Source organism: Notothenia rossii (genome assembly GCF_949606895.1).
Source record: "Notothenia rossii genome assembly, chromosome: 6".
NCBI classification, from domain to species: Eukaryota; Metazoa; Chordata; class Actinopteri; order Perciformes; family Nototheniidae; genus Notothenia; species Notothenia rossii.
Window position 1 is genome coordinate 56,428,153 of NC_136909.1, and position 23,884 is coordinate 56,452,036.

Genomic DNA, 23,884 nt, shown 5'->3' on the forward strand with positions numbered 1-23,884 from the left:
CCATACTTGCCAACCTTGAGACCTCAGAAATCGGGAGCATTTCAAAATGCAAAATGGGGGGGAGGGGTGGGGTTCTAGTTTATCGCCGGAGCTGTTAGATTAACATTAACATGTTTATTGTAGTTCTAAGTGCAGCCTGTAGCACCATCCTTGATGGAGCATATGTTTGGGCAGGAAAGGAGTGAGCAGAGAGTAGAGTAGTTGTCGATTCTTGTTCTGTTTTCTGTGACTATCTGCCTCACCCTGTCAGACTTTCAGTTGCACACGCTACTAAAGACAAGTGTTACCATGTAAACCAAACAATGGTGTGGCTGTATTAAAGTCCGAGTGGAAACAGTCCTGAGTAAATCAGATTTTTTCAGAAATCGGGAGAAATATGACCCCGGGAGGAAACCGGGAGAGGGCAATGAAATCGGGAGTCTCCCGCGAAAATCGGGAGGGTTGACAAGTATGCTCTCTCCTCTCTTCTCTTTCTCTCTTCTCTCTTTTCTCTTCTCCCTTCTCTCTCTCCCTCTCTCTCTCTCTCTCTCTCAATGTTGGAACGCAAATGCGCCTTTTTTCAAATGGCCCGGTGCGCTTTTTTTGAAGGAGGTGCGCATGCGCACCTGCGCACCAGTTATGTGCAGCCCTGGTTATAAGTAACCTTCTGTATGTAAATAGTGTCAATATTACTTCTAATTTAGTTATACATATTGTTACTTCTGCTGTTAAAGATATGTTGTCATTAGGAATGGCAGTAGGTTTCCCTGCATAGATGTTCCACCCCACAATATTTCTGCGTTAGTGGACATTGGTTTCAGTTCATTTTGCTTCTTCCTTAGTGAAGCATTACATATATTTGGTGTGCATAAAAAACATATTGCTTTAAGACAGTCTTCTTTTGTCTTGAAATGGCTCAGTAAAACATCCATAAACATTAGCAGTTCTTCTGAGGTCACATTGATTGAAATAATAGACATATGTCTATTAGCAAGTGTCTGCTAAAGTATTTGAATAATGATTAACAAATACATGAGCAAATTGATGACTTCACATGATAACAAAAACGTACTTACTCACATACTTAAGACTCATATACTCTCTCTCCTGCACACAGGAAAACCCTGATTGGTCCAGAGCAGTGAGCAGGAAGTGTTGAATCCAGTTTGGGATTATGGGAGCATCTACATTGGGAAAGGCAGCATCTCTAGATGCTCTCCTCAAAGAATGCACTCGTGCGTTTGGTAGGTGACCCTGAATAAATTGCAACCAAGTGTAATAATAGCAACTAATGAACATGTCAGGGACAGATACATAAGATATATCACGCTTAAGATACACAGATAATGACAAATGGCTCTTTATATCAGATTTGCTGACAACTAAAAGTTTCATCAGGACTATTCATTCAGATAAGTAATTAGGGAAACGGCCCATTTATGCTCACCACATAAACATTAACATTAAAACAGTGCCAGGTACCTTAAGTTTAATTTGCTGACATTTTGTGACTCACTTCTGTCCATAGATGATAATGGGGAGCTGCAGGCCAACCTGCTCCCTCGCATCCTGCTGCTGATGCACCGCTGGTACATCACATCCTCAGAACTGGCGGGAAAACTCCTGATGATATATCCCATCTGGCAAAAAGCCTGGAGAAAGACACAGCTAATGCACATTAAAACATGGCTGTAAAGCAACAAGGATCACCTGAGTGCAATTCAGTTAAATAACACTGTCAGCAGTCATGTTACCAAGGCCTTTGTTTATGATTAATAACAAAGGGATCGTTTTCCCTATTACAAGTTAGAGGAGCTTCAAAATAGTTGGAGACTGTTTTTCTAAGATCAAATAATAACATAATGTTGTTTTAACAAAATGTTTAAAGATGCTGGCTATGTTTTCATGTGTCCCGAGATATTTACTGCAGTAATGTGATTCCTTAGATACATTAATTCCCACAACAGAGGAAATCCAACCTTAATCTCAAAATCAAGAAAACATAGCAATTGATGTTTCATTTTACTACAGAGACTGATTTTCCATGACCTTTATTGGTGCTTTGGTGTTAATTTGAAATGGGCAACATTGATCCATGAGTAGGTGGCCGACAGGTGCAATTATTCTACAGCGGCCAAACACACTTCCATTAGCAAAACGCACTGAAGCTTAAAAAACTATCCAGATCAAAAATACAAATGTTCCAAAACAAATGCAAATAAAGCAACAGCTTCAACAACTTGACGACACATGTGCAGCGTTTACCAAAAGCACTGCATAAACGAAACACTGCAAGTACTAACTACCACTGTTGTTTTGACTTACCTAAAATGTCATTTCTGTTGACTTTACTTTGACAATGTGATCACATGATCCCTTCCGATATAATTGCAGATCTGCTGTAAGCTGGCTAGCTAACATAGCTAACCCACTCATTTTAAATATACTGACAAAACACTTACCATTATGAAACAGGCTGTGATCACATGCGCTCCGGTCCCAGCTGTGTGCATCTCTTTTAGTGTCCCCTGGGTTCCGTTGTGTTTTTAGCTTATGTCAGCGTTTTTGTGTTTTGTTTATGCAGCGCCTTAAGTAAACGCTGCGCATGTGTTGTCAAGTTGGTGAAGATGTTTCTCTATTTGCATTAGTTTTGGCACATGTGTTTGAATGGTCGGCTACCAAGTTCCAGATCACTTGACACAAGAGTAAACCAACTGAGATAACTTTCTCTCTTCCATGCATCAATCTGCTTTTTAGGTAAGAACTACCATAAAGGTCAAATTAGATAAGCAATAGCCACTGCTTTGGAAGAGTTAGGAGAGGGGAAGGCTGGATTGCAATGTTTAAGTTTTTCACATTTTTGAAAAGTCCTTTACTGAAGCCCACGTATCGTGACTGCAAAGATGACAGCTGCCAAAGAACACGGTTGAAGATTTGTTATTTAATGAGGTAAGGTGCTACTTACTTACAGATTCATCCATCACATCACATTAAACACTTTTTAGTCTCGGCTTCTTGCAAATCTTAACTCTAGCCCTTAGAAAAGCCAATGCTATAACCTATTTTCACCTTATTTATGTGGTTATTAAGACTAGTTTTACAGTTTGGCTTACAATTCCAGTTTATGCAGAATCGAACTTAAAAATCAGACATCAAAAGACATTGTGTCTCTCATCTGCATTAAATATGACGATGAACATTATGCAATTGTTTTAACCTTGAATCAAACCAGTGACTTGAGTTTTGAGGACAACATTGCTCTAAACTGGGTCACAAAGGGTGGGGACATCCCACAATTGTAAGTTGTAAATGTGACGTAAGCTTTTGGGCACTTCCTGCACCATATCACAACAATACAAGGGCATCACATGTGAGTCACGGGTCACAAGTTCAAAAGGGTCTTTGTTTAGGTTAGTGGAAAATTCTTGGAGGTAAAATGAAATGTTTTCCATTGTGGCACAAGTTGTTTTTCCTCCCTCTTTGTACTGTCAAAATACTTGCTGCTGATGTCTCTATGTGTGTTCAGGTACTGGATTGTGACATTCCCTGCAGAGTTTAACCTGGACCTGGGTCTAATCCGGTTAACAGAGGAGTTCAGAGATGTGGCTGCTCAGCTGGGCTCTCAGGAACATTTCAAGCTACTCGACATCTCCACCATGTAAGACACGAATACACAGATAACCTTTTAAAAACTATTGGTCAGTGGTACAAAGTCTATTTTGCAGCTCCTACGTAACACATGACCACAAATAATTAAAGCACAATTTTTTTTAAATCCTTGTTAGCAATTTCACAAAATAGTCCATCCATCTGACAAGTGTGGTATATCAAGGCGTTGGTTAAACAGCATGATTATACTACACAGCAGTGGCGGCCGGCCCATAGGGGCGCTAGGGGCGCCGCTCCACCTCTTCCCACATTACAAATTAAAATAAAATAAAATATATATTTTTTTAAATATATATTTTTTAAAGTATTTTTTTTTAATTTTAATTTTTAATGAACAAGGTAAATATTATATAATTGGTATCAGTAAAATGTATAATCTACAATAAAATTTCGTTTAAAATGGTGTTACAATGTTTAAAGTCACATGTTTCCTGCCTGGCCTTGCCCGTGTATCATTACCCTTTCTCGTCTGGGCACTAAGAGAGGAGCCCTCAACCAGTGCAGCAGCAGCCAATAGCAGCTGACTGTTGCTATCTGTAAGCTATGGCTCCGACACATAATTTCAGCCAATCAGCGTCGTCAAATCTGATGATCACCGGGCGCCAATGTCAGCTCCCGGTGCAGGGTTATGGCTAGAAAGGATCCATCTTGTGTAAAACTCTCGCGAGAGTTTGCGAGTCACGTGGCTGAATGTTTACGTTTGACAGGCAGCCTTTCAGTTACGATCGTTAATCAGTGGGCAACAGCAAATGATGGTGAGAAGCTAAACTATCTATTAATTATGTCAATTACAGGGAGTGTGATTGTAACTGTGTGTGTGACTAGCTGGATGCAAAGAGGTAAATACTGTCTTTTGTTTCCCATGCTTGCTCTTCAAACAGCCGAGGACAGATACTATGTGCCCGTGCTAAATAAACACACACACACACACACACACACACACACACACACACACACACACACACACACACACACACACACACACACACACACACACACACACACACACACACACACACACACACACACACACACACACACATATTATTGTAGTTGAGTTTTGACAGCATCCATCAAACTAGATGTTTTGCCTTAATGGTCTGTTTTCTAATATTTCTGTGTTTCTGAACCACGTCTGTATCTGCATATAATGTTCGTATTTAGTCTCCTCGGGGTTCCCGCGGGGACTTGAAAAGTCTTACATTTGATAATCTGAATGTAAGGTCTTAAAAAGGTCTTAAATATGACCAAAAAAATAAGAAAGGTCTTAAATATGATTTAGAAGGTCTTAAAAATTATCGGATTTGAAAGGTACTTCTGTGTTGCGATAGCGTCTAAATGTGTTCTGGGGGAAATGTCCGGGCTGCAAAGTAGCCAGTACGGTAATAGCCTTTCAGTTCCCCCCAACAATTTGTATTGAATTAAATCAACATGGAACCAGTAATCACTAACTTTGTTTCCCCCGGCCCCTTATTGGAGAACACCCTGCTAGTAACCTAGCAACCAAGCTTCAGCTTGCGGCAGTCAGAAACTCATGTATCTTCGAATCTACTTACAAATTAATATGGGGAAGTGTCAGTTCAAATGTATTTGTTTGGAAAACATCTAATTTAGTGCTTGGTTGAAACCAGTGGAGGGAAACGTGTTTGAAGCCCGCCGCACCATTTGCAAAAGAAATAAGCGTTTGTCTTGCTAATGTAGCGTTAGCTAGTGGAGCGTTAGCTAGTGCAGCAGCTCCCGCAACAACACCGGGGGACCTCGACGTTTGGGTCTACGTCAGCCCTAAAAGCGGAGCTGCTGTAGACGCTAAATACCGTAGCTAAACACCAATCATACAACAGCAACGATGAAATAGTGTAGCCAATTTAATTTAAGGGGTCATTTCTCAAAATGTTCCCCGTGTGGTTTATTCACCATTACAATAGCCCCACCTAAAATAATTTCCACCAGCCGCCACTGCTACACAGGTGTTCCTTGAGCTGCTGACAATGAATGGCGACTCTAAAATGTGCAGTTTTTATAGACAGCAAAATGCCACAGATGTTCTAATGGAGTGTGCCATTGGCATGCAGGACTGTCCTGTTGCCCTCACGCTGCTATTAGCCATCTCAAATGTTGTTTCTGAGAATTTGGATGTACATCCTACCGGCCTCTTTCCTGACCTGATTACAGTGGGTCAAAGTAACTGACTTGATTGGACAAATGCTCCACTCAATGGCGAATTCTTGTACCTAAGGCTTTACGTAGCTTCAGACGGTAGGCTATAAATTGTTTTAAATAAATAAGACTGTATCAGATATGTTTTTGCAAAAATTTGACAAATTGTTATCCCTGTAGTCCGTCGTACGACTGGATGCGTAAGTTGACCCAGCGCAAGAAGCAGGCTAAGAAAGGAAAGGCCTCCCTGCTGTTCGACCACCTGGAGCCCATGGAGCTCGCTGAGCATCTCACCTTCCTGGAGTTTAAGTCAATCCGGAGGATATCGGTATGTCATTGATCACATATGGAATAATACACTTTCTTTCCGTGCTAGCTCTAGCTCTCCCCTGCTGAAAAAAACAGCATAGACCAGCATGGATGTCATGCTGGTCTATTTGACCTATATCTATGGTTTTAGCTGGTGAAGCTGGTAGTTAAGCTGGTCCATGCTGGTGAAGCTGGTATTTATCCTGGTTTTCCAGCAGTCTTCAGCATGTGGAAGCTGGTACACCAGCATGGTCTCATTATGTTACAGCTGGTGAAGTTGGATTACCATTTTTTTTTTTTAAAGTGCTCATTCCCTTCACCTCCACCTAACTGTGTGAGTGCGGGTTTTCCACATTGACTATGATCAAAAGCAAGTACTGGTCAAGGCTGCAGCCAAAGGATGATCTGCGTTTATTCCTGTCTACATTGCTTCCCCACCAGAGTCCTGCACGGGTCTGATTTTCAAGACCCGCTCCCGCCCTGTACCAGCAACGTGCAATACCGAACCAGCCCCAATAGTATTGTGAGGCTGAACAAAAGGAGCTTTTGACTATGTAAATGTAGTCTTTTAAAAAAACAAAAACATTTACTGACTTTTTTCTTTTTGTTGTTGTAAAATTACAACCGGGGTTCTTACAGGGTTAAGGGCTATTGTTTATGGTTGTTTACTCCAATAATTTAATTTAAAAACTCTTATTTAAATTGTGTGTCTGTGTCTCTGTATGATAATGATACACTGAGAGAATGAGCTCATAGTGCTGCTGATCACCAAAAGCTAAACAGTCTGTATATTGCACTACATTTATATAATGTAAGCTTCGTTGTCACTTTGCCTGGGGGAATAAGAAAAAAAAGGTTAGATATACTGGATATTATTTGATCTACACTAGCTTAATCCCAAATAATGTAGAGGTGTGTTAGGTGCCTTAAATAACCCCTTATTTTCTAGTGAGATGTATTTTTATGTTCATATAATAGTGATTTCAATGCCACCCCAAAATGATCACTGGTTCCATCCTGGCCACCCCACTGAAAATGTCCGCCACTGCCTGAATGGAGGAGCTCAGGGATCTGCCATTCTTCAGTGAACGACTCACTCTCCCTCCTGAGAAAAAGCCCTCCCATTCCCACTCATTCCCTTCACTACTGTCAATGGTGCTTTCCAGCTATCTGAACATGTAGCTGGACTTTAAACCAGAACTGTTACTGTACCAGAACATGCAATGTTTTAAAATGCGTAACCTGTTCTTTTAACTGCCTTGCTATGAGCTTATATACCCATAATCAGTGGTGACTGGTCATTAGGGGCAGGTGGGGCACAGTATATATAATAATTCAAAATAAATGCGAAAACAAACAATATACAGGACTGTCTCAGAAAATTAGAATATTGTGATAAAGTTCTTTATTTTCTGTAATGCAATTTAAAAAAACAAAAATGTCATACATTCTGGATTCATTAAAAATCAACTGAAATATTGCAAGCCTTTTATTATTTTAATATTGCTGATTATGGCATACAGCTTAAGAAAACTCAAATATCCTATCTCTAAATATTAGAATATCATGAAAAAGTATACTAGTAGGGTGTTCAACGAATCACTTGAATCGTCTAATTAACTCGAAACACCTGCAAGGGTTTCCTGAGCCTTGAAAAACACTCAGCTTGGTTCAGTAAACTAAATCACAAGTATGGGGAAGACTGCTGATCTGACTGCTGTCCAGAGGACCGTCATTGACACCCTCCATCAGGAGGGTAAGACACAAAAAGAAATTTCTCAAAGAGCAAGCTGTTCACAGAGTGCAGTTTCAAAGCACATCCACAAAAAGTCTGTTGGAAGGGGGAAATGTGGCAGGAAACGCTGCACAACCAAGAGAGATGACCGCAGCCTTAACAGCATTGTGAAGAAGAGTCGCTTCCAGAATTTGGGGGAGCTTCAAAGACAGTGGACTGAAGCTGGAGTCCAGGTATCAAAAGTCACTGTTCACAGACGTGTCCGGGAAATGGGCTACAATAGCCGTATTCCCATGGTCAAGCCACTTCTGAACTCAAGACAACGGAAGAGGCGTCTGACTTGGGCTAAGGAAAAGAAGCACTGGACAGTTGCACAGTGGTCCAAAGTCCTCTTTTCAGACGAAAGCAAGTTTTGTATTTCATTTGGAAGTCAAGGCGCCAGAGTCTGGAGAAAGGCTGGAGAGGAGCAAAATCCAAGTTGCTTGAAATCCAGTGTGAAGTTCCCACAGTCAGCGATGGTTTGGGGAGCCATGTCAGCTGCTGGTGTTGGTCCACTGTGTTTCATCAAGCCCAGAGTAAATGCAGCTGTGTACCAAGAGATTTTAGAGCACTACATGCTTCCGTCTGCTGAAAAGCTCTATGGAGATGAGGAATTCATTTTCCAGCATGATCTGGCACCTGCCCACAGTGCCAAAACCACCAGTAACTGGTGTACTGACCATGGCATTACTGTCCTCGATTGGCCTGCAAATTCCCCTGACCTGAACCCCATAGAGAATATGTGGGGTATTGTGAAGAAGAAGCTGAAAGACACCAGACCCAACAATGCTAATGAGCTAAAGGCCGCTATTGAAGCATCCTGGGCATCCATAACACCTCAGCAATGCCACAGGCTGATTGCCTCCATGCCACGCCGCATTGATACAGTAATCCGTGCAAAAGGATTCCCAACCAAGTACTGAGTGCATTAATGGACATTTTCAAATGTTTGATTGTGTTTTGCTGTTATAAATCTTTTTTTTTTACTTGGTCTGAGGAACTATTCTAATTTTTTGAGATAGGATTTTTGAGTTTTCTTAAGCTGTATGCCATAATCAGCAATATTAAAATAATAAAAGGCTTGCAATATTTCAGTTGATTTGTAATGAATCCAGAATGTATGACATTTTTGTTTTTTTAATTGCATTACAGAAAATAAAGAACTTTATCACAATATTCTAATTTTCTGAGACAGTCCTGTATATTTTAAGATCATGTTTAATCATCTGATTTGTCTGTACATTGCCGTTTTAGTTTGTGTTCTTAAGCCCCGAGCCTGTTTTCCAGGTCTCAGGCTCAAAAATGACATTCCCAGAACAAATGACCATAACTTCACTTCTAAAAGGGATAAATTAATAAAACAAATTCTCAAAGCAATGATAAACCTGTGAGTTGGATGTAGAAGAGCCAGAATCAATATAGATTTTTTTATTTTAAAGTGAATTCAGATTGAACATAGTAAAAAATAGTGTCCTTCCAAAAAAAAAAATTACTTATAGTGAAAACCACCCTTGAATGATGGGATAGTACACTAAAAGGCTTTAGGAATCCAAACTATAACATATAATAAGTACCCTGTATCAAGATTGATGCAAAACAAGTGAAATTTGAGAGATTTAGCAAAAGAAAACCACGTCTGGGGTCATTTGGGTGGATTTGACCTATCTCTGGCCCCCCCTGGTTGATTTGGACGATTGACAACTCTTTTTAACTGTTAGAGCCAATGGAATCGATGGGAAGTTCCACATACACACACACTCGTTACCAAATAAGGAGTGAGAGTGACGCGTAGTCAGAATAACCAAAACAGGAAGCTGTCGTACACTCTGGAAGCTATCATTAGCAGCTAATATGAAAACTATATTTCTGACATAAAAAGGGAATTATGGATTATCAATAATTTTTTCAAAGTGACGGACACATTGAATTAACCTATGGATTAACCTTCAGCCACGTTTTTCTCGTTTTAATGCCAATGAACACAACTTTTGATCAGAATAACAGCTAAGGTGAGCATATCTCAGTTTTTTGCTACCTAAAGCTACGTCGTGTGATGTCTGTCTTTGCTTCCCCTGTCGCGAGTTCTGGTCGCTCAGTGATGATACTTATATTTCTAGAATCTGTGTAATCTCAGCTTGCTAGCAAAGCTTGTTTGTGTCCGATAAGTAAATCGATCGATTTATACCTAGAGTTCTGTGCGAAGTGCGTTAGCATTTTTTCGCTCAGGGCTCATTTAGACGCTTCTTGTGAGGCTTGTGTTTTGCTTCGGTAAAAATTGTTCATATCGTCAGTTAGCTTAGCTTCTTCCCGTTAAGTGAGTATGACACTGTGAGCCTCTCCGCTCACACAGGGTTCAAATCAGGACGGAAAGAGCAGGTTGGTGAAACACAGGCGTTTATTAACTCCAAACAATAATATGCGCGGGTCTCAAACGTTGCCCGGGTGGGAAACTTCACAGGTCCTTTGGCGACCTTCCAGGATCCCGCCTACTGCATAACAGAACAGAACCAGGTTACGACATGCTTTTCTTCCTGCACTGATTACCTGATTCCGATCAGCTGTCTGGCCTCCGGCCGAGCCACTCCCTTCACTCCAGCAGCCAGCGCCCAAACCACACCCCGCTGCCACATACCCCCACCGCCCGACTCAGGCCGGGATCCCGCCGGCCGCAAGCTGACTCTCCCCCCCCCCCTCCGCCGAGCGAGAGAGGAAATCAGCCACGACCATCCGGTTACCCGGCCTGTGGATCACCTTGAAGTTGAAAGGCTGTAACGCCAGATACCACAGAGTGATCCGAGCGTTGGCATCCTTCATGCGGTGGAGCCACTGGAGCGGGGCATGGTCCGACCAGAGGGTGAAAGGGCGCCCCAGGAGGTAGTACCGCAGGGCGCCGACCGCCCACCGTATGGCGAGGCACTCCTTTTCCACCGTACTGTAGTTCACCTCCCTCTGGGCGAGCTTACGGCTAATGTACAGTACGGGGCGGTCGACCCCCTCTACGTGCTGGGACAAAACGGCCCCCACCCCACTGTTCGAGGCGTCGGTCTGCAACACAAAAGGGAGAGAGAAGTCAGGAGAATACAGAAACGGCTTACCACAGAGGGCTTTTTTAACCCTCTCAAACGCCAGCTGACACCGCTCCGTCCACTGGACCGGATCTGAAGCACCCTTTCGGGTCAGGTCGGTCAGGGGACTGGTCAGCTCCGAAAAGGACGGGATGAACCGCCTGTAGTAGCCGGCCAGCCCCATGAACCTCCTGACCTCTTTTTTCGTCTTGGGCGCCAGACAGGCTGAAATGGCGGTTGTTTTCTCTATCTGTGGCCGCACCTGCCCGCCGCCCAAGTGGTACCCCAGATACCGTACCTCCCTCCGTCCAACCGCACACTTCTTCGGGTTGGCCGTGAGCCCCGCCTGCCTCAGGGACTCGAGCACCGCCCCCACCTGCTGCATATGCTGCTCCCATGTCTCACTGTGAATGATGACATCATCCAAGTAAGCAGCAGCATATGCAGAGTGGGGACGCAGCACCCGGTCCATGAGCTGCTGGAAGGTGGCTGGAGCTCCGAACAACCCGAAAGGAAGTGTGATGAATTGGTATAAACCATACGGAGTGGAGAAGGCCGTTTTTTCCTTAGACTCTGGAGAAAGGGGAATCTGCCAATAGCCTTTGGTTAAATCCAGCGTCGTGTAAAAGCGAGCAGTGCCTAGCTGTTACGATGTGAGGTGCAGGTGAAAGAACGATACGTGGAGAGAGGGTTTTCTTGCAAAAAATAAACAGGCGTTTTATTCTTAGCCTTCCACATTATTCCAAAGAAACACAAACTGCATGTCTGGTGCTGCATTCACCAGCAAGGAACAAACACAAAATGCCCCCTTCCCCTCTCTTCCCAACAACATTTATAGGAGACTGCCCGCCTTCCCACTCCAGTGTTTCCCCTACCATTGTCTTGGCGGGGCACTGCGCCCTGCCAACGGAGCCCCGCGCCCTGCCTGAAATTCAAGGTGTTTTTATTTTGTTTTTTATTTAAAAAAAAAATATATATAGCACCAAATTTCAACTGAAGTCATCTATCTACGGTCACTTTTCCCATTGAACATGTGCTCTTTTATTAAATAAACTAAACGCCATGTTATTTATCCAATGTGTTCATGTTTCAGTGTACACTGCTTTGCGTATTCACATTCTCCCTCCGCTCTGTTTCTGAAGGGCTGGGCTCACACACACACACACACACACGAATGCACACACTCGCGCTCACAATCAGAGACAAGAGCGGAGGAAAGGAGGAGAACAACAAAGTGTAAAAAAGTCAAACAAATCTGCTTTATTGGCACGAGCTCTGCTGTCTGCCCGTTTGTGTCCCCCCCAAGTTTCAAATTCGTTTATTATTATTTTTTAACCGCAAGCCGTTATCGTCACGGGAGAAGGACACACACAGCCTGCCCAGGTGGACGCGCGCGAACGCGACAACGAACGTAGCGTGCGCATTCTAAAAATAGCTCACAGATGGAGCAGGTAACCCGGTTTTGAACTACAGTATTGAGATGTGAGTTGGTTTATTCAGTAAATTAGCTCAGGATAATTGGATGTTCTGTCTACACCTGTTGATGTGAGGCTAATGCAGGACTTGCTAGCTTGATGCTACCGGCATTTAGCGGCAGTGACTCAACAAATTGCCACTTAAAATGTATCGTCAGCAATGTATGACAAGTAGACTGCTTGTTTAATGTTACACTAACACCAATAGCTCAATATGATCATAACACGATTGCTTTCATATCAGAGATCAGATGAGGTGGAGCTGCCTCCAGCAATAGAGGATGAGGCAGAGAGAAGCAGCAGCAGCACAGTGTTGCAGCAGGTATGTTATATGCTGTAGTCAGGTGATTTAAATGTATCAATGAAAGGAAGAAGTGTAGACAACATGATAAGAAGGGAATACAGTTTAAATTAAAGTAATACAGTATAGTGTAACACTGTACTGTATTACTTTTTAATGTCCAAATACATTTGTTACTGTACGATATCGATAACAATAATTCACAGCTCCTCTCTGCTCCAGAGGATAACAAAAATGTGGGCGCCCCGACATTTGTCTTCGAGCAGCACCCTGCCAAGGCAGTAAACCTAGGGGAAACACTGCACTCCAACCTGGCCAATCAGGTCATGGTTCTGAAAGCGGTGTGAAGGGTTAAATACAAACTTAAACACTGTTGTCTACATTTAATAAAACCCTAACGGCTTAAGTAAATTCATTATTGCATCAACATACATATTATACCTTCAAAAACAACAAGGTCTGCTTAAAACGGATAGTTTTTAACCTAATTGACACTCATAAAATCACACATTTCCTGACCAATCGCGTCCAAGACTCCGCCTACTCATACGCCACATATAAGGAGTACTTTGGAGGCGTGCTCCCCCTTTGAGCACTGGGACAAGATGGCCTCCAGGTCTGAACAAAGGAAATGGTGATTACTTGGTGCTTGTGTATTTTACAGACTGACAAATTAATTTAGATGCATTTTATTAGTTTGTCTATGTAAACTGTTTTTATAACTTTAACTGAACTAAAGACAACTCTGAAAAAACATGTACTATGAGGGAGTGTGTGCACTTCCTCACATTTCACACCTCCTCCCCCTCTGGCTTGCACAGGTCAGGCAAACGAGAAAGATAGTCAGCTATAAGATTGTTCTTACCGGGACAATACTGTATGGTGAACTGGTATGGCTGGAGGGCTAGGCACCAACGTAGAATCCTTGCATTATGATGCTGTTTAGATTGCATCCACTTCAAAGGTCTGTGGTCTGTCTGCAACACAAACTCTCTTCCAAGAAGGTAATACTTCAATGAATCTATTGCCCACTTTATAGCCAGTCCCTCTTTTTCCACCGTAGAGTACTTTTTTCCCCGGTCAAACAGTTTCTTACTCAAGAACACTATAGGCTTCTCTTCGCCAGGCTCTCCTTGGGCTAGCACTGCTCCTAGTCCAACACCAGAGCCATCAACTTGCACAATAAATGGTTTTGTGAAGTCCGGGCTCTGCAACACAGGAGCTTGACAGATCTGCCTCTTTAATGCCTGGAAGGCATTTTCACACTCATCATTCCACACAACTTTAGTGGGAGATTTTTTTGTTAGATCAGTAAGTGGGGCAGCTAATGTAGCAAAGTGGGGAACAAACCTTCTGTACCACCCCACCAGGCCTAAAAGGGACCTCACTTGCTTCTTTGTCTGGGGTCTGGGTATTACCTGTATGGCCTTTACCTTCTCCACCTGTGGTCGTATTTGCCCACGTCCAACCAGGTATCCAAGGTATTTCACCTCCTCTTGAGCCCAGGAACACTTGTTGGCATTCAGGGTTAGCCCGGCTTCCTGTATCTTGCCCAACACAGCTTTAAGATGCTGCAGATGTTCTTCCCAGGATTCACTGTAGATTACCACATCATCTAGGTAGGCTGCTGCAAACCTGGTGCAATCATTAAGAACAATGTCCATTAATCTTTGAAAGGTTGCAGGCGCTCCATGAAGACCAAAGGGTAGTACAGTGTAATGAAACAAACCCATTCCTGGAATCTGAAAAGCTGTATACTCTTTGCAGGCTGGCTCAAGAGGCACTTGCCAGTAACCTTTACAGAGGTCTAAAGCTGTGATGTACTTGGCTTTCCCCACCTTTCCAGTAGCTCGTCAATACGCGGCATAGGGTATGAATCAAAACAGGAAATGCTGTTCAGCTTCCTCATGTCCGAGCAGAATCGAGGTTCGGTGGTGTTTTTCTTAGGAACAAGCACTATAGGATTTGACCACTCACTTCTAGATGGTTCAATGACTCCCATGTCCAACATCAACTCCACCTCCTTCCTCAGTGGTTCCATCATTCTTTCAGGAATTCTGTAAGGCCTCAGGCGAACCGGTTTAGGGTCCTTCAGTATAATGTTATGCTTTATCACATTAGTGCGTCCAGGTTTTTCTGAGAACAATGCTGGGAAAGATTGTTTAAGCTCACCCAGTTGATGCCCCTGATCCAAACTCAGATGCTCCGGAGGAGCCTGGGGTTTACACTTCTCTCTGTGCGGCACCATGTCAGCTTCCTCTGTTTCCAACGCATCCTCTTCTTCCAGCTGGACATCTTGCCTTCTGGTTTTTCCTGTCATGATATTCTTTTAAAAGGTTTACATGCAACAACTGTTTGCACTTTCTTTTATCAGGACAGAGAATTTCATAGGTCACAGGGCCTGCCTTTCGGGTTACTGTATAAGGGCCTTGCCACTTGGCTAGTAACTTACTTGGCCCTGTAGGGAGCAGTATCAAGACTTTCTGGCCAGCTTTCAGCTCTCTTTCACGAGCACGTTTGTCGTACCACACCTTCTGCTTATGTTGAGCTTCATGCATGTGTTCTTTGACCGTTTCTCTGTAACTGTCCAGTTTGTCTCTCATCTGCAGAATGTAAGAGATGATGTGTTGGTTTTAGTTGCCACTGCCTCACCAGCCACCCAGTTCTCCTTCAGCACATCCAAAGGGCCTCTGACCTGTCTGCCATATAACAACTCAAAAGGGGAGAAACCAGTTGAAGCCTGTGGCACTTCTCTGTATGCAAACAAAAGGAACGGCAACCATTTATCCCAATCTTTGCCAGTATCATCAATACATTTTCTCAACATTTGTTTCAGTGTACCATTAAAACGTTCTACCAGACCATCAGTTTCAGGGTGGTATGGAGTCGTTCTGATCCCTTTAACCCCAAGTTGCGAGTACAGTGACTTCATCAGATGGGACATAAAGTTTGTACCTTGATCTGTTAAGATATCTTTAGGGATGCCAACTCTAGAGAATAGCTCTACTAAACACCGCACTATATGTTTGACCTGAATGGAACGCAATGGATAGACATCTGGATTTCTGGTGGCGTAGTCACAAATAACCAGGGCAAACCTCTGACCCTTGCTACTTTTTGGCAGAGGACCAATTATATCCATGGCTATTCTTTCATAAGGTACACTCATTATTGGTAATGGTTGTAGAGGGGCCCTGTTTGAAAGTTTGGTAGGAGCTACAACCTGACACTCATGGCACGTTTTACAGTAATCAATTACCTCTTTGTATAATCCTGGCCAATAGAAACGCTGAGCTATGCGGTCATACGTTTTTGCCTGCCCCAGATGCCCAGCCCATGGCACAGTATGACCCACCTGCAGGATTACTTGGCGAAACTCTTTAGGAATGACTAGCCTAGGTTTCTCTATGTCTGCCAAATACAAAAGGTTGTCTTTTATGATGAAGGGATCCCGATTTTTCAGCCCCCCTGTGTTTGCATCTTCCTCCCCATCTACTTTGCATGCTTTTGAAAATAGAGGTTTTAGAGATGGGTCATTCTCCTGACTCTCTCTGAAGTTATCTGGGATTTGCCATTGAGGCTCTATGGGGGGAGTTACAGGGAGATTAAGCTCAGGGCATTTAGCCTTATCGTGATTTCTGTTTTTCTCTTGACGGCGCTGTCGCCTTGTTTTCTTAAGCTTATCACCCCCTTCACACAAACTATCATCTGCATCTGGTAAAGTTTCTAACCCCTTAGTCATAGAGCGCGTAGCTACATAGGAGTATGCTAGTGAGTTTTGCTGTACCAAGTAGTCTAAGATTGGCAAATCATCTCCAAGGATCACGTCATAAGCTAGGTGCTCTAGCACACCAACAGTTAGCATAAAGGCTTGCCCTTCAACCTCAATGATAACATCTGCAGTTGGGTAATCTTTTTTACAACCATGAACACATGTGATATTTACCCTGCCATCAAAAGCAGTTATTGCATTGCTAAGTACGCTGGACTTCACCAAGGTTTGTGAACTACCAGTGTCAGCTAGGGCTTTCACTGCTTGACCATTTACAGTGACCTCTACTACATGTCTATGTGGAACAATTCCACTATCGATAACATTAGCAGGGTCAACACTTTCTGGACGAGGTACCGAACACATCTCAACCGACTTAGACTTTCTTAATGGACACAATGAAGCCTTGTGACCAGGTTGCTGACAGTAATAACATATAAAGTTCGTTTTTACGTTTGGATATTCAGGTTTCTTACCAACCCCAGTGTCCATGCTCTCAACAGCTGGCCAAGTGTGAGGTTTGCCCTCCCCATACCTTGGCTTCCCAACAGTCACTCTTTTCTTTGAAGGTTCCCTGTGGGCCGCTGCATACCGTTCTGCTAGATCTGCCGCTTCTTCTCCAGTCTGGGGATTGTGCTCCTTGACCCAGGTGCGGACGTCTGGTTGAAGCACACGGAGGTACTGCTCCAAAACAATAGTCTCTCCAATCTCCTCCTTAGTACGGCTGTTCGTTCTCATCCATCTTTTGTAATGCCCCTTAATACGGTTGTAGGTTTCTCTTACAGTCTCTCCCACTGGCAAAATGGTGCTCCGGAACCGCTGTCTGTAAGTCTCTTCAGTCACATTAAACTTCATTAACACTGCTGCTTTAACTGCTTCATATGACTCTGACTGTTCCTCATCCATTCCAGCATAGGCCTCAAGAGCTCTTCCTGTCAACAAGGTTACTACTCTGGCTGCCCACTCAAATGGCGGCCACCCCCATGTTCTGGCCATCCGTTCAAACCGAACAAAAAAACGTTCTGGGTCTTCACCTTCTTTGAAGTCAGGTATCCTCGGCTCACTTACATAGGGCCTTGCTGTCCGGATTGGTGGATCAATATTCTGCAGAGGCTGGACAGGCCAATCGGATAAGGAGACAGGCCTGCTAGTTTGAAGTGGATTGAATTTTCCAGCAGGTGTGTTGAGGTTTCAGCTTGTAGCCTTGGATTATCAGCACGCGTTGCATAGGGATACTGTTGAACAGGGTCATAGTATACTTCTGAGTCCTGCCTTGACTTTGAAACCATGTCACTTCTTAATTGTTTAATCTGTTCAAAAAGTATTGCCTCAGTCTGCTTAGACCTGTGCACAAACTCTCTAATTTCTTCCACAAAGCTTACTGTAGAGAGTTCCTCACCCCCAGTATGGGCTGTAAACACTTTGGGGCGAACCACCAGCTCTTCCTCATCTTCTTCACTTTCAGCTGCCACGGCTCCCTCAAGTGGCGATTCTTCTTCCATTGTCCCTCGTCTTTTTTCTTCCTCCATGTCTGGCAAGGCTGTGGCCCTTGCCTGACGACCTCTTCCACGTCCACTTCTCATTTAGTCACTCTGTCCTCAAAGACTCCTCACAGGCGTTTAAATATCCCACCACTGCCACCAATTGTTACGATGTGAGGTGCAGGTGAAAGAACGATACGTGGAGAGAGGGTTTTCTTGCAAAAAATAAACAGGCGTTTGATTCTTAGCCTTCCACATTATTCTAAGAAACACAAACTGCATGTCTGGTGCTGCATTCACCAGCAAGGAACAAACACAAAATGCCCCCTTCCCCTCTCTTCCCAACAACATTTATAGGAGATTGCCCGCCTTCCCACTCCAACCTGGCCAATCAGGTCATGGTTCTGAAAGCGGTGTGAAGGGTTAAATACAAACTTAAACACTGTTGTCTACATTTAATAAAACCCTAACGGCTTAAGTAAATTCATTATTGCATCAACATACATATTATACCTTCAAAAACAACAAGGTCTGCTTAAAACGGATAGTTTTTAACCTAATTGACACTCATAAAATCACACATTTCCTGACCAATCGCGTCCAAGACTCCGCCTACTCATACGCCACATATAAGGAGTACTTTGGAGGCGTGCTCCCCCTTTGAGCACTGGGACAAGATGGCCTCCAGGTCTGAACAAAGGAAATGGTGATTACTTGGTGCTTGTGTATTTTACAGACTGACAAATTAATTTAGATGCATTTTATTAGTTTGTCTATGTAAACTGTTTTTATAACTTTAACTGAACTAAAGACAACTCTGAAAAAACATGTACTACCTTTCTTAACAAACAAATAGTTAAGACCAACATGTTAGTGAGGGAGTGTGTGCGCTTCCTCACACTAGCCGATCCAGGAGTTCGTCGACCCGGGGCATTGGATAAGCATCAAATTTGGACACCTCGTTCACCCTGCGGTAGTCCACACAGAACCGGATTGACCCGTCGGACTTACGTACCAGCACGACGGGGCAACACCAGTCACTGGTGGACTCTTATATTACTCCCATCTCTAGCATAGCCTGAAGCTCCGCCTGAACAATTTCCCTCCTGTGTTCAGTTAGCCGATAGGGCCGTGAACGAATGGCCACGCCCGGGGGCGTTTCTATGCGGTGGTGTATGAAAGATGTGCGCCCTGGCAGCGTAGAGAACACGTCGGCAAACTGCCTTTGCAACGAAGCAACGTCTGCTCTCCGGCCCGGTGAGAGATTGTCGCCACAACCGACCGGGGCTACTTTGTTGCTTTTAATGACCTCCGGTCCCAACTCATCTCTCTCAATCACCAGAGAAACCGACGCCCCCTCCCTCCATGCTTTCAGGAGGTTAAGGTGGTAAATCTGTGTTGCTCCCCCCCTGTCAGAACGCACCACCTCATAATCTACGTCCCCCACTCGTCGTGTGACCACGAAGGGTCCTTGCCACTTGGCGAGTAGTTTAGAGCTAGAGGATGGGAGTAATACAAGCACTTTATCTCCATCCATCCATCCATCCATCCATCTTCTCCCGCTTATCCGTGGTCGGGTCGCGGAGGTAGCAGTTCCAGCAGAGAGCCCCAAACTTTCTTCTCCCTGGCCACATCAACCAGCTCTGACTGGGGGATCCCAAGGCGCTCCCAGGCCAGAGAAGAGATATAATCCCTCCATCTGGTTCTAGGTCTACCCCTTGGTCTCTTCCCAGCTGAACTTGCCTGGAACACCTCCCTAGGGAGGCGCCCAGGTGGCATCCTAACTAGGTGCCCGAACCACCTCAACTGGCTCCTTTCGACGCGAAGGAGGAGCGGTTCAACTCCGAGTCCCTCCCGGATGACCGAACTTCTCACCTTATCCCTAAGGGAGACACCAGCCACCCTGCGGAGAAAACCCATCTCGGCCGCTTGTACCCGCGATCTCGTTCTTTCGGTCATGACCCATCCTTCATGACCATAGGTGAGGGTAGGAACGAAAATGGCCCGGTAGACAGAGAGCTTTGCCTTCTGGCTCAGCTCCCTTTTCGTCACAACGGTGCGGTAACGAGACTGCAGTACCGCTCCCGCTGCTCCGATTCTCCGACCCATCTCACGCTCCATTGTTCCCTCACTCGAGAACAAGACCCCGAGATACTTAAACTCCTTCACTTGGGGTAAGGACTCATTCCCTACTTGGAGTGGACAGTCCATCGGTTTCCTGCTGAGAACCATGGCCTCAGATTTGGAGGTGCTGATCCTCATCCCAGCCACTTCACACTCGGTTGCGAACCGATCCAGTGAGTGCTGAAGGTCGCAGACCGATGAAGCCATCAGAACCACATCATCTGCAAAAGGCAGTGGTGCAATCCTTAGTCCACCGAACTGCAGACCCCCTCCCCCACGACTACGCCTCGAAATCCGATCCATGTATATTACAAACAGGATTGGTGACAAAGCGCAGCCCTGGCGGAGGCCAACCCTCACCTGAAATGGGTCCGACTTACTGCCGAGGACCCGGACACAGCTCTCGCTTTGGGAGTACAGAGATTGGATGGCCCTGAGTAGAGACCCCCTCACCCCATACTCCCGCCGCACCTCCCACAGTGACTCCCTGGGAACCCGGTCACACGCCTTCTCCAAGTCTACAAAACACATGTAGACTGGATGAGCGTACTCCCAGGCCCCCTCCAGGATCCTTGCGAGAGTAAAAAGCTGATCCGTCGTTCCACGACCAGGACGGAATCCGCATTGTTCCTCCTCAATCTGAGGTTCGACAATCGGCCTGACCCTCCTTTCGAGTACCTTAGAGTAAACTTTCCCGGGGAGGCTGAGTAGTGTGATGCCTCTGTAATTGGCACACACCCTCTGATCCCCCTTTTTGAAAAGGGGAACCACCACCCCGGTCTGCCACTCCTTCGGTACTGTTTCCGACTTCCATGCAACGTTGATGAGACGTGTCAACCATGACAGTCCCTCAACACCCAGAGCACTTTATCTCCCGGTGAAAATTGTCTCAGTTTCGACCCTCTGTTGTACAGGCGCTGCTGACGTTCCTGAGCCTGGAGCAAATTCTCCCGTGATATCTGCCCCAGTGATTGGAGTTTTGCTCGCAGGTCCATAACGTACTGTATTTCGTTCTTACTGGTGCTTGGACCCTCTTCCCAGTTTTCCTTAACTAGGTCCAAAACACCCCGGGGCTTCCTACCAAATAACAGCTCAAAGGGAGAAAATCCCGTGGAGGGCTGGGGCACCTCCCGCACTGCAAACAACAGAGGATCTAGCCATTTATCCCAATTACGGCTATCTTCGTGAACGAACTTACGAACCATGTTCTTTAGTGTTTTGTTAAACCGTTCCACCAGGCCGTCGGTCTGCGGATGGTAAACACTAGTCCGTATTGAATGGACGCCCAATAGTTCATACAGCTCGCGTAGTGTGCGTGACATAAACTGTGTGCCCTGGTCAGTCAGGATCTCTTTCGGGATCCCGACTCGGGAGATAATGTGAAACAGTGCCTGCGCGACGCTCTTTGCAGAGATATTACACAGCGGCACTGCCTCGGGATATCGCATTGCATAATCCACTAGGACTAGTACAAAGCGATATCCCCGTGCACTCCGGTCTAATGGCCCGGTGAGGTCCATTCCAACTCTCTCAAAAGGCACCTCAATCAATGGTAACGGGCGCAAAGGCGCTCTGGGGATGGCCGGCGGGTTAACCAGCTGACATTCACGGCAAGATGCACACCACCGCTTCACATCTGCGCGAATGCCCGGCCAATAAAATCGGGCCATTATCCGGTGTAGTGATTTGTCGTACCCTAGGTGACCTGACATGGGGTTATAATGAGCCGCCTTGAAAACCATTTACCGACGGCTTTTTGGCACCAACAACTGGGTATTTATCTCTCCTGTCTGTGTTTCACGGCTTACACGATACAACCTGTCCCTAACCACCGTAAAGTGTGGGTGAGTGAGTGCTGCGTTTGGGTGTAGCTGGGAGCCATCAATACTCACCACCTGGCCGAAGGCGTGCTGAAGGGTCTCGTCCCTCGACTGTTCGAGGGGGAAATCTTCCACGGGAAACACCAGCGGGTCCAGAGGGACCTCCGCGGCCCCCTCCGTGTCCGTTTCCCCCTCGATGTCGTCAGCCGCCTCCGACTCTCCACTAAACACAGCACACAACTCATATTTCCCTGCCGTCCGTGAACGCACCCCCATAGCCCCCGCTAGCTTAGCAAACCCCGGCCAATTCGTTCCCAAAATCAGAGGGTGCGTAAGGCGAGTGCTAACTCCAGCCCTGACTCTATGCTTTTTCCCCTTATAAGAAATTTCCAGCGTCACCTCCGGGTACTGGTGAATATCCCCATGCACACACCTCACCTTCACCCACGATGCTTCAATCAATGCCCCAGGCCGAACCAGGTGCTGATGGATCATCGTCTGATTACAGCCCGTGTCCATCAGAGCCTGGTGTGTACCCCCCTGTATACATACTGGTATACGGTACGTCCCTTCCAAATCGGGGGCGGCAACTGGCGGTCCTGCAACCCGAACCAGCTGTCCGACCTCCATGAGAGGACACTCCCGTCGGAAGTGGCCAGGCTGCCCGCACCGCCAGCAATCCTGCCCTGACGTCTGAGGAGCCCCCCGTGGTGCCGGACGACCAGAAGCGTAGGCCGGACCCTGGGGAGAGATAAAAACAGGAGGGTAAGGTAGAGCTAGGGGGGAAAGTGTCGGGGCTGCGGGGTTGGGGCCGTGTGATGGTGGGGAGGGAAGGGCAGCTGCTCCAGGAAACCTCCTCCTCGGGGCTGGGACGGGTCTGCCCGCTGAGACGGCTGGTGGTCGGGGCTCCTCTTTCATGCTCCGCCGGGGAAGCGAGAGGTGGTCCTCCGCAAGGACGACGGCTGCTTCCAGGTTGGCGGGGCGATGGCACTGGACCCAATTCGCCGTCGAAGATGGCAGGCCGGCGATTAACTGCTCCAGCGCCATCTTGCCGACGACTTCCTCAGCGGAGCGCGCCCCCGGCTGGAGCCAGCGGCTCGCTGCATCCAGGAGCCGCTGCGCGTAGGAGAAGGGCCGGTCATCGTCCTCGAAGGGGAGGGCCCGGAACCAGCGGCGATGTCCCTCTGGCGTGCTGCCAATCCGGTCCAGGATGGCCTTCCTCAGATGCCGGTACACATGCCGAGAGGCTGCTGGCAGGCTGTGGGCGGCTAGCTGCGACTTCCCGGATAGCAGAGGCAATAGCCGCGCTGCCCACTCCTCCTCCGGCCACCCGCACGCCGCCGCTGTGCCCTCAAATATGTCCAGGTAGTCCTCCGGATCATCCTCTGCCGTCAATTTCTGGAGGGCAATTGAAGGCGGTCGGGCCGGGTTGGTAGCGGGATCGCCCTCCCGAGCGGCCGGACGCTGCAGCAGCTCCCGTAGGAGAGCCCGGTCCTCGCGCTGGCTCGAGGCGATCCCGAGCAGAGCCTCGCTCTGCTGTCGCTGTAATGCTGTGGTGGTCTCCTGCATGTGAGCGAGACGTTGGAGGGCCTGACCCAGCGGGGTTTCTCCTTCCGACATCAGGTCCCTGTTCAGGCGCCACTGTGAGCCTCTCCGCTCACACAGGGTTCAAATCAGGACGGAAAGAGCAGGTTGGTGAAACACAGGCGTTTATTAACTGCAAACAATAATATGCGCGGGTCTCAAACGTTGCCCGGGTGGGAAACTTCACAGGTCCTTTGGCGACCTTCCAGGATCCCGCCTACTGCATAACAGAACAGAACCAGGTTACGACATGCTTTTCTTCCTGCACTGATTACCTGATTCCGATCAGCTGTCTGGCCTCCGGCCGAGCTACTCCCTTCACTCCAGCAGCCAGCGCCCAAACCACACCCCGCTGCCACAGACACATTCATAGT

General features: G+C 46.1%; 2 protein-coding genes across 9 annotated transcripts in view; one reads left to right on the forward strand and one right to left on the reverse strand.

Annotated features, from left to right (window-relative positions):
• Window positions 1-23,884, forward strand: part of rasgrp3 (RAS guanyl releasing protein 3 (calcium and DAG-regulated)) — a 144,204-nt gene that overhangs the window by 41,168 nt on the left and 79,152 nt on the right. For all 8 annotated transcript variants that reach the window (XM_079689268.1, XM_079689271.1, XM_079689266.1 and 5 more), the window contains 5 exons: window positions 1,097-1,223; window positions 1,508-1,610; window positions 2,866-2,928; window positions 3,506-3,637; window positions 5,986-6,133. In XM_079689268.1, coding sequence (XP_079545394.1) covers window positions 1,154-1,223; window positions 1,508-1,610; window positions 2,866-2,928; window positions 3,506-3,637; window positions 5,986-6,133 — 516 coding nt within the window. In that variant the 5' untranslated portion in view covers window positions 1,097-1,153. The remainder of the gene's footprint in view (window positions 1-1,096; window positions 1,224-1,507; window positions 1,611-2,865; window positions 2,929-3,505; window positions 3,638-5,985; window positions 6,134-23,884) is intronic.
• On the reverse strand, window positions 10,167-23,546 carry LOC307042865 (uncharacterized protein; the record flags this gene model as incomplete). Its single annotated transcript, XM_079687030.1, has 2 exons — window positions 10,167-10,933; window positions 21,999-23,546. The coding sequence occupies 2 exons, from the start codon at window positions 23,544-23,546 to the stop codon at window positions 10,535-10,537; spliced, it is 1,947 nt and encodes a 648-aa protein (XP_079543156.1). The 3' UTR covers window positions 10,167-10,534.